The 14,230-nt window shown below is 38.6% G+C and overlaps 1 protein-coding gene across 1 annotated transcript; it reads left to right on the plus strand.

Moving 5' to 3' along the window:
• Window positions 1-8,397: 8,397 nt before the first annotated feature.
• On the plus strand, window positions 8,398-12,058 carry LOC121366754 (macrophage mannose receptor 1-like). The gene is made up of 3 exons (XM_041491079.1): window positions 8,398-8,566; window positions 9,814-9,996; window positions 11,692-12,058. The coding sequence occupies exons 1-3, from the start codon at window positions 8,491-8,493 to the stop codon at window positions 11,907-11,909; spliced, it is 477 nt and encodes a 158-aa protein (XP_041347013.1). The 5' UTR covers window positions 8,398-8,490; the 3' UTR covers window positions 11,910-12,058.
• The last annotated feature ends 2,172 nt before the right edge of the window (window positions 12,059-14,230 follow it).

A 14,230-nucleotide genomic window follows, 5' to 3' on the forward strand; every position in this document is an offset into this window, starting at 1 on the left:
TTAGTATATTAGTATATTATTATTATTACACACACACACACACACACACACACACACACACACACACACACACAGTCAAACATGTCCTAGCGGCCACCTGTATTCAGCGATCACCTGCCTTAATCGCCAAGCGGCCACCTAAATGGGATCCCAAGTCACTAAAAATATCTGTATTAAGCGATATATATATATATATATATATATATATATATATATATATATATATATATATATATAAGAAACTTGACATTGGTAAAAATAATGCTATCGGATTACTTTTACAGAATCAAAAACATCGTAAAGACAATCAAGTAGGTGAGCGAATGGTGATGCCAAAAACACTCGAAAACACGTCCAATTTGCATAAATGTAGTCATAGTCAACGTTTGTACTTAAACGCAAAAACGCAACCCTCAGAGAAGCACGTGCATGTTGAAATTCTGTAACTTTGCATGCCGAACCCTCCGTTGGTGGGGGCATAAATGGCCACATCAGCAGTCATTCAAACACACCGCATAACGACACTGTAGGTAACGCAAAAACGCAACCCTCAGAGAAGCACGTGCATCTTGAAATTCTGTAACTTTGCATGCCGAACCCTCCGTTGGTGGGGCATAAATGGCCACATCAGCAGTGATTCAAACACACCGCATAACGACACTGTAGGTAACGCAAAATGCCAAGATTGACGTCAGTTCAACGCAAGAATGCCATTGGGAGATTGCAAGCAGGGGCAACTCAAAAAGCTGTGGCAAGGCACTTTGGCATCTCCAGACAGACCATCTCTGCTTTATGGGCACGGTACAACAGCACTAGAAATTATAATTCTTGAACTAGTCTTAAATGGCGAGGTCTAAGCTTTTCTTATAAATGTCTTCTCAGAAGACATCCCAGGCTTCTTTTCTGGAATTTGTAGTTGTCATGTTGGTTAAAGCAACAAGCTGTGGAGATGGCTCTCAGAAATGTATACTGAGATACCCAGCTCTACATGTCTGGACAACAGAGTCCATGGACACACATGTATATACTATGAAAACAGAGCTTTCGAAGTCAGCAAGTCGGTGGTTGTATGGACCACAATAAGAATAAGAGTTTTATGAGTTCGGACAACCAAGTCCATGGATATAGAGATTTCCACACACACACAGCAAAATGATGGTAAAATCATTGTTCTGAATCGCGGCTCCAAATCATTATACCAGTAAATCTGAAAAATAGAAACTTTGTTCAATACAAACAACATACATGTACCTGGCTGATGTAAAATACAAAAAGAATATAAACTTTGTTCAATACAAACAACAAACCTGGCTGATATAAAATACTCAAAGATACAAATTTAAATTCAATACAAACAACATGCCTGGCTGATGTAAAATACTCAAAGATAGAAATTTAAGTACAATACAAACAACATGCCTGGCTGATATAAAATACTCAAAGATAGAAATTTAAGTACAATACAAACAACATACCTGGCTGATATAAAATTTAACAACTGATGGCTCTAATACATGTAACTACTTAAAGGAGTAAGACTAGTACCTAATACATGTAACTACTTACAGGAGTAAGACTAGTACCTAATACATGTAACTACTTAAAGGAGTAAGACTAGTACCTAATACATGTAACTACTTAAAGGAGTAAGACTAGTACCTAATACATGTAACTACTTACAGGAGTAAGACTAGTACCTAATACATGTAACTACTTAAAGGAGTAAGACTAGTACCTAATCAAGCATACAACCATTATCACATGTACATATAGTATAACAGAATTTCAATAATTTAAACATATATTTTTTGAAAACCTCTCAAACTGGTGCACTGGTCTTATCCAAATAATTTACAATATATGTATTTTTTTTCTTCTGTTCATTTAATTGCAGACATACATGTATAGCGCAGCTTATATACTGAACCAAATTAATTAAAAGCTAGCAAATTGTTTAGGCATTATTCCTTAAAGTTAATACAAAAAACAACAAACCGCTTCTTCTGATGTAAGGTGTCAGTGCTGGCACATTCTTAAAATTAATTATTTAAACAACAATTTAAAGCAAACAAAATGACAAATGTCATTACAAACCAACATGTTAAAAAAAGGTTGTTTCGTTTAACGACACCACTAGAGCACATTGATATTTTTTCATCATGGGCTATTGGATGTCAAACATTTGATAATTTTGACATATAGTCTTAGAGGAAACTCGCTACATTTTTCCAGTAGTAACGGGATCTTTTATATGCACCATCCCACAGACAGGATAGCACACACCACAACCTTTGATATACCAGTCATGGTGCAATCAACATGTAATGAAGCCTAGCCAAAGGCACATTTTGTTAACTTTTATAAATGGACCCATCATGGGTAAGATTTGTAAATGTATAAATCAAATGTTACCGAACCAAAATGTTTAAAAGTCTATGATCAAAATGTGTTCAAATAATATGATGCTATCACACAATTTCAAAAAAGTCTACTCGCCCTAAAATAATTCTGTTCAGTATAGATATATATACCATTAAGTATTCCATGAGAGGTTATCATTAAATATAAAACTAAATACCAGGAATAAATGAGATGCACAAGTGAGGGCAATAACACAGGCAAAAAACTGACCTATTTAATGTCAACGGTGGAATGTTTCAGCATGACAATGCCAGACCACATGTTGCACGCGTCAGTCAGGAGTTTCTGCAGCGCCACAATGTACAGACAGTACCTTGGCCTGCCCGTTCGCCGGATTGAAACCCAATAGAACATCTATGGGATGCATTGGATCAGCGTGTGCGCCGGAGGGAATCAACCACACCAGACACTTCCGCAACTTCTTACGGCAATGCAGCATGAGTGGCAGAATATTCCACAACATTCCATGCGTCCCCGTTGTCAAGCTGTCATCAGGGCTCGTGGTGGCCATAACCGATACTGACATTTTGCCCACCCCTATGTCACACATATGCCTGTGTACATGTTTCAGGTGGATTCCCAGATATACTGTTTCATACATGTACAGAGTAACCCGCTTCCCACGGCGTCTTGATTTTGGTTGCTTGAAAATCAATATCAAGTTTCTTTTTTTGAGGAGTATATATATATATATATATATATATATATATATATATATATATATATATATATATATAATTATAATAATTATTATTCTATTATATATAGAATTTATATAAACTAACAGGCAAAAGAAACTTATCACTTTTAAAATAAGTTTATCTGAATTAACGATACTACAATAAGTTTCCGAAAAGTCACTGTTTCCGGATTTAGTGAATTTCGTGCAGTCATGAAAAATGTGGAAAAACAGCATACTTTGAATTTGTTAGAAATGCTCGTGCATGATTGTTGCATAAATACCGGTGTGGGACAAAGCAAGGAAGCAGTATCAAAAAGAACATCAGAGAGATGCCGAGACTTACCCAAGCAGAACGCAACAGAGCGATCGGTATGGCCGATATGGGGGCCTCTCAACGGCAGATTGCAAGAACCTTCAACTGCAGTCAAGCCGCCATCAGGAACTTGTTGAGCCGTTATCAGCAGACAGGCCAGGCACAAGATCGTGCAAGATCGGGAAGACCAAGGGTCACAACACCAGCTGAAGACCGCTACATCCGGACAATCCACCTGCGGAACCGATTCGTGACGGCGATGCCAACGGCGGTGACGGCACTGGGACACTCCATCAGCAGACGAACAGTCTTACGACGACTCCGCAGGGCTGGTATCAGAGCTTTCCGCCCTTTCCGTGGAATGGCCTTAACCCCTCTACACCGTCAACGCAGATTACAATGGGCACGAACTGTACATCGGTGGCAGCGGCGTGATTGGGAAAGGGTGCTGTTCACGGATGAAAGTCGCTTCAACATGTTCCGAAATGATGGCCGAGTTCGTGTTTATCGACGTAGGGGAGAGTGACTGGCGCCAAACTGCATCCAAGATGTTGCGACCTGTTGTAGTGCCATTCTTGCGTCAACAGCCTAGGGGTACCCTTTTGAAGCAAGACAATGCACGACCTCATACAGCCAGACTTGTTCAGGATTATCTCAACAACGTTAACGTCAACGTATTGCCTTGGCCATCATGTTCTCCAGACATGAATCCCATAGAGCATCTCTGGGATCATCTTGATCGACAGCTGAGACAACGCGTACCTCCCCCAGCAAATCGACAGCAGCTTGAACAGGTTTTGTTGGATGTTTGGCGCAGAATTCCTGCTGACATCATCCGGCGACTGACGACATCCACGAGGAAACGTGTTTTGGCGTGTATTGATGCAAAGGGTGGTCACACACGCTACTGAGGACATGTCTTGTCCCATGATTTGACTTTAGAAGCACCTTTTGAAGGGACTCTGATTGTATAATTTTTAATTTTGACCCCATGTCTCTTTCGCTCGGCCTTATGGCAAGTGCACTATCGATATGGCAATGTTTTTTTGTAAAGACATTGGAAAATGATTCCTTTCAGTAAAATAATCATCATATAGATCACATCTGTCTCGGATTTTCTTTATGGACCTACTGAACAAGGTGATAAGTTTCTTTTGCCTGTTAGTTATTACTTTATTGTAATTACAAGTCCAAGACACTTTGCTAAAAAACCCCACAATAAACAGTTAAAAATAATAATAAACAACTAAAAAGATATATTTTATAAACCACACATACGCAAACATATATACTCACTCTCTTATGTACGTACGCACGGGTCAACAAAAACTAATAACATCTCGTGGTTTTTTTTACATCTGCATGCTGAATATTTTATGTCCTGTCGACGAAGTGTACTCGATCTTTTTTCTCTATTCTTCTTTATATATAATATAGACGTCAGATTCGCGTTCTACGCTGGGCAGTTTGGGCATTGATATTAATTTATACGAGAGCAGGTTTCTTATTGAGCAATGCAGTACCCGCCAGTGAGATGTTTGCGGCTGTTAGCGGTCATTCTGTACTGTGTTAGCGCCACGCTCAGGTATGTTTATTTATTTCAACTTAGTTTCGTGCTTATATCCAATTAAGGTTCAAGCACGCCGTCCTGGGCACACACTTCAGCTGTCTGGGCTGTCTGTCCAGGACAGTGGGTTAGTTGGTAATGGTTAGTGGTTACTAAGAGAGAAGAGGGTGTAGTGGTCTTACACCTACCCACTTAGTGGTTAAAACTCGCTTTGGGTGGGAGCCGGTACCGGGCTGCGAACCTAGTACCTACCAGCCTTATGTCCGATGGATGGCTTAACCACGACACCACCGAGGCCGGTTGAGGGTATATATAAGTGATGTGTAGTTAGGTGGTAACTTGTTTAACATCCTTACATCCAAATAAGGTTCAAACAGAACAAATAAAAAAACCCCCAAAACAACAACAAATCTCAACCAAGCAAGCAAACAAAGAAGCAAGCAAACAACCAACCAACCAACCAACCAACCAAACCAACCAACCAACAAACAAACCATCAAACCAACAAACCAAACAACAATGTCAATATCTTAAAGCTGTTACCGGGAATTTTATTTATCCTGCAATCCATCAGAACTAGTCGAAAACTAATTTTTTATTCTAGTCTTTGTACGCAAATCGAGTACATGTATGAGTATTTTGTTTATTGCATATTTCAAATATCTTAGCAGTGATTAAGTGAAGTATTATTTTCGTATTGGGAGCGGTATTAGTACCAGCCTCTGTGACCTTGTTTACCGCCTTCTATTGTTTCTCTCAATAAAACGGGATAATTAAACGACATGCGCTAATCTGATTTTTTAAGATGCAAAATGGAAGGACACATTTAACGACCTAAGTTCCCAAGTTCCACGCCTTTTCTGTTTCGCAAAAAATGATTTTTGACACATATGAAAACACCAGGGCGACTAGAAACGTATTAGTGCATTAACCCAACTTGATCATTTATGCAATCAATCAACCATTTGACTCGTGCTTACATCAACTGAATGTTCAAGCACGACTGTCTTGGGCACATTCTCCGAGATTCCCTCCATTAGATGTGTCCAAGACAGTATTTATACAAGTGATATGCAGTTTACTGGTTTGATATATGTGGTAGCCAAAGCTATTTAATACTACATATAGGCTTTATATTTTTCTGAATGGTGACTGAATGGTGAAATAAAGAGGAGAAAACAATTATGCGTTTTATGCATTTTGAAAAACAATGACGCTCAGTGATTTCGAGAAAATTCCATTACACCAAATGAGTTACTGTATTTCCTGTTTCGAACATTCTGTAATTACAATTACCAATACAATCTTTTTTCTTTTCTTTTTTTAAAAATCTAATTTCACGAACTAATTAAGACGCAAACATATTAGGTTTTCAAATTTATTTTATAATTTGTTGTTTTTGGGGTTTAATTTGTTGTTTTGGGGATGGGTTTTATATAGATATACAGTATATATATATATATATATATACTTAACTGCAGTCGTATAATAACAGGCGTTCCTATGTTATTTCACTATATTGTACCGTCTATATATGTAATTATATCCAACATCATCTAAAATAGATTTTATAAACGATCTATTTTCACATATTCCATTTTTAGAATCATTAAACGTTTTCCAATAATTAAGCTTTATTAGTAAATCAATTGAAGACAGTGTCAGTCTGACATCAGTAGTGCTTCCTTTTTCTTTGAAGGCGACAAACATATAACACTGTCTTCTCCGTTTGCGAATTTGTGATTTAAGCAGTCACAAATTTGCACGATATAAAAACAGTATGTGTTTATGAACACTGTTGAAAACTTCGAACATGTTCTGTGCTATTGTACTTTGTACAGTGATTCAAAAGCCTTGGTATGTGCTATCCTGTGGGGTAGTGCATTTAAAAGATCCTTTACTACAAATGGAAAAATGTACCGGGTTTCCTCTTTAAGACTATTTGTCAGAAGTACCAAATAATTGACATCCAATAGCCGGCGATTAATAAATCAATGTGCTCTAGTGTTGTAGTTAAACAAAACAAACTGTTAACTTTTGTACAGTGTAGTTCGTTATGTCTATCTTACAAATTGTTTTAATTATAATGGCAAATCCTTGTTATTTGAAGAACCAAGTGGCGAACCTTAGTGTCTAAGAACTCGGTCCAGAATATCATTATAAAAATCAAACGTTTCAAGGGAAACCGACTACTGTCACTGTTCAATAATGCACGAAATCTGTAGGGCCCTTTGGGGGACAGGTATTGCGTAATCAGGACTCAAAATTATTATTGTCGACTGAAATGATTCTAAATAGAAGAAGGAAATGTTTTATTGTACGACACACTCAACACATTTTGTTTACGGTTATATGGCGTCGGACATATAGTTAAGGACCATACAAATATTGAGAGAGGAAACCCGCTGTCGCCACTTAATGGGCTACTCTTTTTGATTAGCAGCAAGGGTTCTTTTATATGCACCATCCCACAGACAGGATCGCACATACCACGGCCTTTGATAAACCAGTTGTGGTGCACTGGCTGGAACGAGAAATAGCCCAATGGGCCCACTGACGGGGATCGATCCCAAACCGACCGCGCATCAAGGCTACGTCCCAACCTGGTTCTAAATAGTGCAGAATAAACAACGTTGCTTACATGTTGAGTTTACAAAACAAAACAAAAAACACCACACAAGAAAAAACCCACACAAAAAACACCACCCTATTGCTCTTAATTGAAGTTCTCTAGTTGTGCTTCCCACCGCCCTTTTTTTTTGCCTATTGAGAAACTTCTAATTTCTTAAATTACCATGTAGACTGTAACTGTACACTTGCCAAAGGCTGGGAGGAGAGATCTTAATAGCCTATAGTCTTTTAACCTGTTCGTCCATCCCAAAACTGATTATTGTTAAACGGTAATAAATACGATTAACTATACCACATTAGAGAAAAAAACTATATTACTTAGAATAACTAGAATAAATTCAGTACAAAATATTAATGCACTTTAAAAAAAAGCCCCATCGTTTGCCACTAATTGTTGTTGGAGAATATTTAAATGTTATTTGTTAAGTCCTTAGGAACGATATACGGAGAGGGCTTAAAATACCATCGACCTAGCAAGAGTTTTGCAGCATGGCGGCATACATTACGTCATTGTTTGTAAGAAGCTAGCTACATTGTCACATATGGCTTCGAAAATTCCTAGTCTGAAAACGCTAAAGTTATTCGTGCTAGCATCGAAGGTGTTATCAGATAGTGACGTAATAAGACTTCGAATTATCAGATAGGGTATATCAGGCCGCAGGAAGCATGGTTTATTTTACAGGATCCAATGTTTTTTCTCTTCAGTTGTGATACCTCCTTGGAGTCCCATTGGATTAGGAATTTCATATTCGATGACGTCACAATCGGTGATAACCTCTTATTGTTCATGAACGATGTCAGAACGCAACTGGATTGTGCATGGGAATGCCAACACCACCTTTTCTGTGTGTCATTTTCCTACAACGATAATGGCTCATGTCGTTTCCATTCAGCGACGGCGCCATTTACACGACTTCGTTAGGATGGCGGCACTTCTATTCTTCTGACACAGGTAACTCATTTAAGCTTGTTTCACTTCTAGATTCCTCCCGATGCCCTGGGCGAACCCACTTATTATGCCAATGCCCTGGGCGAACCCACTTATTATGCCAATGCCCTGGGCGAACCCACTTATTATACTAATGCCCTGGGCGAACCCACTTATTATACCAATTCCCTGGGCGAACCCACTTATTATACCAATGCCCTGGGCGAACCCACTTATTATGCCAATGCCCTGGGCGAACCCACTTATTATACCAATTCCCTGGGCGAACCCACTTATTATACCAATGCCCTGGGCGAACCCACTTATTATGCCAATGCCCTGGGCGAACCCACTTATTATACCAATGCCCTGGGCGAACCCACTTATTATACCAAAGACGGGGCCCGGGCGGATGGGACATGCCAATCTTGACTGGACGCGGGTATGTAAAAAGTCTTTGGATTTGGATTCCACCCCGATAGTGATGAAAATAAACCTATACAAAGCTTGTATTGATTTATTTTTTAAAACATTTTATGGGGATGGGGTGGGGATAATGTGGGGTGGGTTTTTTCTTGTTTTTCATGACATTAAGATTCCCAAACCAACTGTATGTCCCCCCCCCCCCCCCACACACACACTATAGCCGATGATTCACGTCAAACGTCTCTACTAATATTATATGATTTCAGACCGATGAAAGTTAGAAAAACAACTGATGTATGGCCAAAAAAGGCAGACAAGAATATTAAATGTTTAAATTTGAAGGAAAATGACATAACAGCAAATACAAAGGTTAGCTTGATGTGTGTAACTTTAATTGTATGTACAATATTTTAATATTATTTTAAAGTTCTTTCTTTAATTATTAAGATGGCTTAAAAATATGGAAAACAGGACGGGTACACCATTTGGATTCATTTTATAAATACATGTTTAAAAAAAAAAAAAATATATATATTCGCTTGTGTCTAGATCAAGTACTGTGACTGTGGGAGAGCTAGACGGACATTTGGACGGATATGTCGCTCTCATTATACACGCTCTCGTGTTGCTGTTATACAAGTGGCACCACACCACTTGAACACTTGTTATCAGTTAGCATATTAAACGAGCTTCCATTTTGTATCATGTTTATGTCCTGAGTGAAATAATTTTCAATTGTCACGAGCTTTAGCTGCTACAAGTAACGACACGACAAATGGTGGCGTGATGTCTGAAAGCCTCTTGATAATGATACTCAGCGTAACGACAAGAACTATATTTTGCAGGTGGTTGCCCAGTCGAAGATGGGTTTGTGCTGGCTGCCGATGCAAACTTATGCTTCAAAGTTTTCACCGACCAAAAAGATCACCTTGATATACTTATGAGCTGCTACAAATTGAATGCTACTCTTATCGTCCTGTACACAAAGAAGAAAAACACAGCTGTTTCGACCTATCTTCAGGGAAAAGGTGATTTTTGTCTTTGGTTGAATTCTCGTCTGAGGTGCGACTGGTAGTAGGATCGAGCACCCGCTATTAACTCTGTCTTTTCACCCTAGGAACAAGTACTTAACGATTCATACATCAAAGGCAAAGGTGTGTATTGTCCTATCTAATCGAAAGTGGGTATGAAAGATCCCTGCCTGCTCTATCGATAGAAGCAGCATTTCAAATGGATTGTGTTTTTAAATTGAGTTAACTCGTCAAAACGGGTCCCAATTCTATGGCAGTTCAACTGAATGCCTGAATTAGTCATCATGGGGAAAGTACTGGAGTTATCTTTAGTTTTTTCTTTGGATGTGGTTTCGATTTTGCTGATCGTGAACTGTTTTGGGATAAATCATTTATAGCCAAAACAGGGGCGGGACGTAGCTCAGTGGTACAGCGCACGCCTGATGCGCTAGTCATCTAGGATCGATTCCCGTCGGTGGGTTCATTGGTCTATTCTTCATTCTAGCCAGTGATCCACAAATGGTGTAACAAAGGCCGTGGTATGTACTATTCTCTCTGTGGGATGATCCACATAAAAGATCCCTTGCTGCTAATCAAAAAGAGTATCCCATGAAGTGGCCACAGAGGGTTTCTTCCCTCAATATCTCTGTGGCCCTTAACCGTATGTACGACGCCATTCAACCGTAAATGAAATGTGCTGAGTGCGTCATTAAAGGGACATTCCTGACTTTGCTACATTGTAAGATGTTTCCTACTAATAAAATATTTCTACGATTAAAGTTACATGTGAAATATATTTTCTTGTTTAGAATATCAGTGTCTGTATATTCAATGTGTTTCTGGTCGTCTTAATATTGGTAGGAAGCCCAAACTGGATTTTGTCTTCAAATAATTTCGTACGTACGAAAAACAATATTTTAGTAAATAAAATAAAATTTAACCTAGTACAAATATTCGAACGACCAGGAACGCGTTTAATATACAGCCACTAATATTTTATGCAGCTACATATATTTGATATTTAATTACAATCGTTAAAAAGTATCTGTTAGTGGATAACATCTTAAGGATTGCAGCAAACTCAGGAATGTCCCTTTAAATAAAACATTTCCTTCCTTCTTCACAGCCAAAACATCCATATGCAAAGAATTACTTATTTCCATTGTATGTTGCTAAATATTCTAGAATATGTCTTACTGGCTGGGGTTGGCTAGGGCAAAAATGGAACTTTTTTTTATGTCAATTCTACTTTCAAAACGTTTTGTTTTTGTCCTAACAGAGTATATTAAATAGTGTTCAAAATATGATGAAGATATTCTAACATAAGATAATTGGAATAGTGTAATAAGTTTTTATTTATGATAATAGTAGTGCGTGGCAAACATAGAAGCAATGATGTGAGACAACATAGCCTTCATATATGAGGCCCAGCCAGACGCAGATAGAGAGCATAGATAGAGTTTGTGAAATCCAAACTTACGATCAATAAGTACCGCGTAAAATAACCGATTTTTATACGGGCTCCCATTTTGCAAATGACTGGGTAGCCCGGTGAATCCACCGACGTAAATCGATCCTAGACCACCGGCGCATCAGGCGCCGAATGTTGTTTGGTTTGGTGCTACCGAGAATGTGTGTACAGTATACTGTAGTCAACTGTCAGTCTATAGTGAACTATCTGGTGATGCTGAATTTCGTTTTAATATTATTCAGGTACAGACGACAAATATTACATTGGCTTCATCCGCACAACTCCGCCATCGTATTTTAAATGGAGGAACGGCAACGCTGTCAACTTCACGAGTTGGGTGTATAAAGGCCCAATTGACCCCAATGGCTCATCGTGTGTGCTACTAGATCCGGACACCAGAGGCTGGCATACCATTACATGCAAGTATGTAGCGAACTACATCTGTGAAGAGGAATTGTGATCATCATGGCAGCCATCGTTGATATCCCTCGGCTTGTTACGAACATTTTCAGCAAACATTTAGAACACGCTCCAATTCGCCGTGCTGTATATTGATATTTTACAAAAAAACCCTCTTTTTTTGTAGTTTGCTAGTAATTAAAAACAAAATTACTGCATACGTTTCCACGAAATAATCTTACGACTAACTGTCGTAAATGTTTGCTATTGCGACCAGGGAGTCCGGGTCCTGTCTGGGGTTTCTAGGTGTTTGATTACCAGTCGATGGGACACTCATGCGCTACGCTATGTTGTCTGTGTTCATATATTACTTACTTACTTATACGTATCTGTCATGCCTATATCCAATTCAGGTTCAAGCACGCTGCCCTGGGGACACAGTGCAGCAGTCTGGACTGCCTCTCTCGGACAGAAAGAAAAGGGGTCGGACAAAAGGTGCTATGGCTTTATTTGGTTAATTAGTGATCTATAATTGATAAAATTAGTGAAAATAAGTGTTTTGGCGTCATTCTAATTTTTTCTTCTTTTTTATTAAATAGAAAAGGGTAAGAATATAAATTCGACGATAATTCTGATGAATACTTGTTAAAATACATATATAGCGATTTATCAAAATCTTTAAATTAATTTAAAATATTAGTCTATTATTATGTGTAAAACAGTAAATAACCACTAATTAAACAATAACCATTAAACACAGGCAACATAGCGTAGCGAGAATGAGTGTTCCATCGACTGTTACTAACCAAATATCCAGAACCTCCAACACTGAACGCCCCTGACTGCGACAGCAACTTTCCCCTACTATCAGAAGCTCGTTCCACAAGACGACCCAGCCTACCAGCATCCCCTGCGCGTGCTGTAACCTCACCGTGGTGCAGGGGTGTAACATTCTCTTTGAGAATGGCCAATACAGCACAAATTGAAGTTTAGAGTAAAATTCGGTGTCCGTAAAATTCTGTGATATTTGTATTTGTATTTTTGCACAGTTCTTTACACTGTTTTTGTTTAAACCTTGAATTTTTATATTGATGTTGATCATCACTTTATTTATTTGCATTACCATAGTTTGACACCCAATAGCCGATGTATTTTTCGTGTTGGGGTGTCGTTAAACATTCATTCATTCATTCCTACCAGCATCGTAAAGTAATTCGTGACACACTTTGTTAGCCACTAACATCGTAAATTAATACGAGGCACACTTTGTTAGCCACTAACATCGTAAATGAATACGAGACAGAATTTGTCAGCCAGTAACATCGTAAATGAATACGAGGCACACTTTGTTAGCCACTAACATCGTAAATGAATACGAGGCCCACTTTGTTAGCCACTAACATCGTAAATGAATACGAGGCACACTTTGTTAGCCACTAACATCGTAAATGAATACGAGGCACACTTTGTTAGCCACTAAATGAATACGAGGCACACTTTGTTAGCCACTAACATCGTAAATGAATACGAGGCCCACTTTGTTAGCCACCAACATCGTAAATTAATACGAGGCCCACTTTGTTAGCCACTAACATCGTAAATTAATACGAGGCACACTTTGTTAGCCACTAACATCGTAAATGAATACGAGGCACACTTTGTTAGCCACTAACATCGTAAATTAATACGAGGCACACTTTGTTAGCCACTAACATCGTAAATTAATACGAGGCCCACTTTGTTAGCCACTAATATCATAAATGAATACGAGGCCCACTTTGTTAGCTCTAACATCGTAAATGAAGCCCACTTTGTTAGCCACTAACGTAAATTAATACGAGGCCCACTTTGTTAGCCACTAACATCGTAAATTAATACGAGGCACACTTTGTTAGCCACTAATATCGTAAATGAATACAAGGCCCACTTTGTTAGCCACTAACATCGTAAAATGAATACGAGGCCCACTTTGTTAGCCACTAACATCGTAAATGAATACGAGACAGAATTTGTCAGCCACTAACATCGTAAATTAATACGAGGCCCACTTTGTTAGCCACTAACATCGTAAATGAATACGAGACAGAATTTGTCAGCCACTAACATCGTAAATGAATACGAGGCCCACTTTGTTAGCCACTAATATCGTAAATGAATACGAGGCCCACTTTGTTAGCCACTAACATCGTAAATGAAGCCCACTTTGTTAGCCACTAACATCGTAAATTAATACGAGGCCCACTTTGTTAGCCACTAACATCGTAAACAAATACGAGGCACACTTTGTTAGCCACTAAAATCGTAAATCAATACGAGGCCCACTTTGTTAGCCACTAACATCGTAAATGAATACGAGGCACACTTTGTTAGCCACTAATATCG

Source organism: Gigantopelta aegis, chromosome 3 (assembly GCF_016097555.1).
Source record: "Gigantopelta aegis isolate Gae_Host chromosome 3, Gae_host_genome, whole genome shotgun sequence".
In the NCBI taxonomy this organism is placed as follows: domain Eukaryota; kingdom Metazoa; phylum Mollusca; class Gastropoda; order Neomphalida; family Peltospiridae; genus Gigantopelta; species Gigantopelta aegis.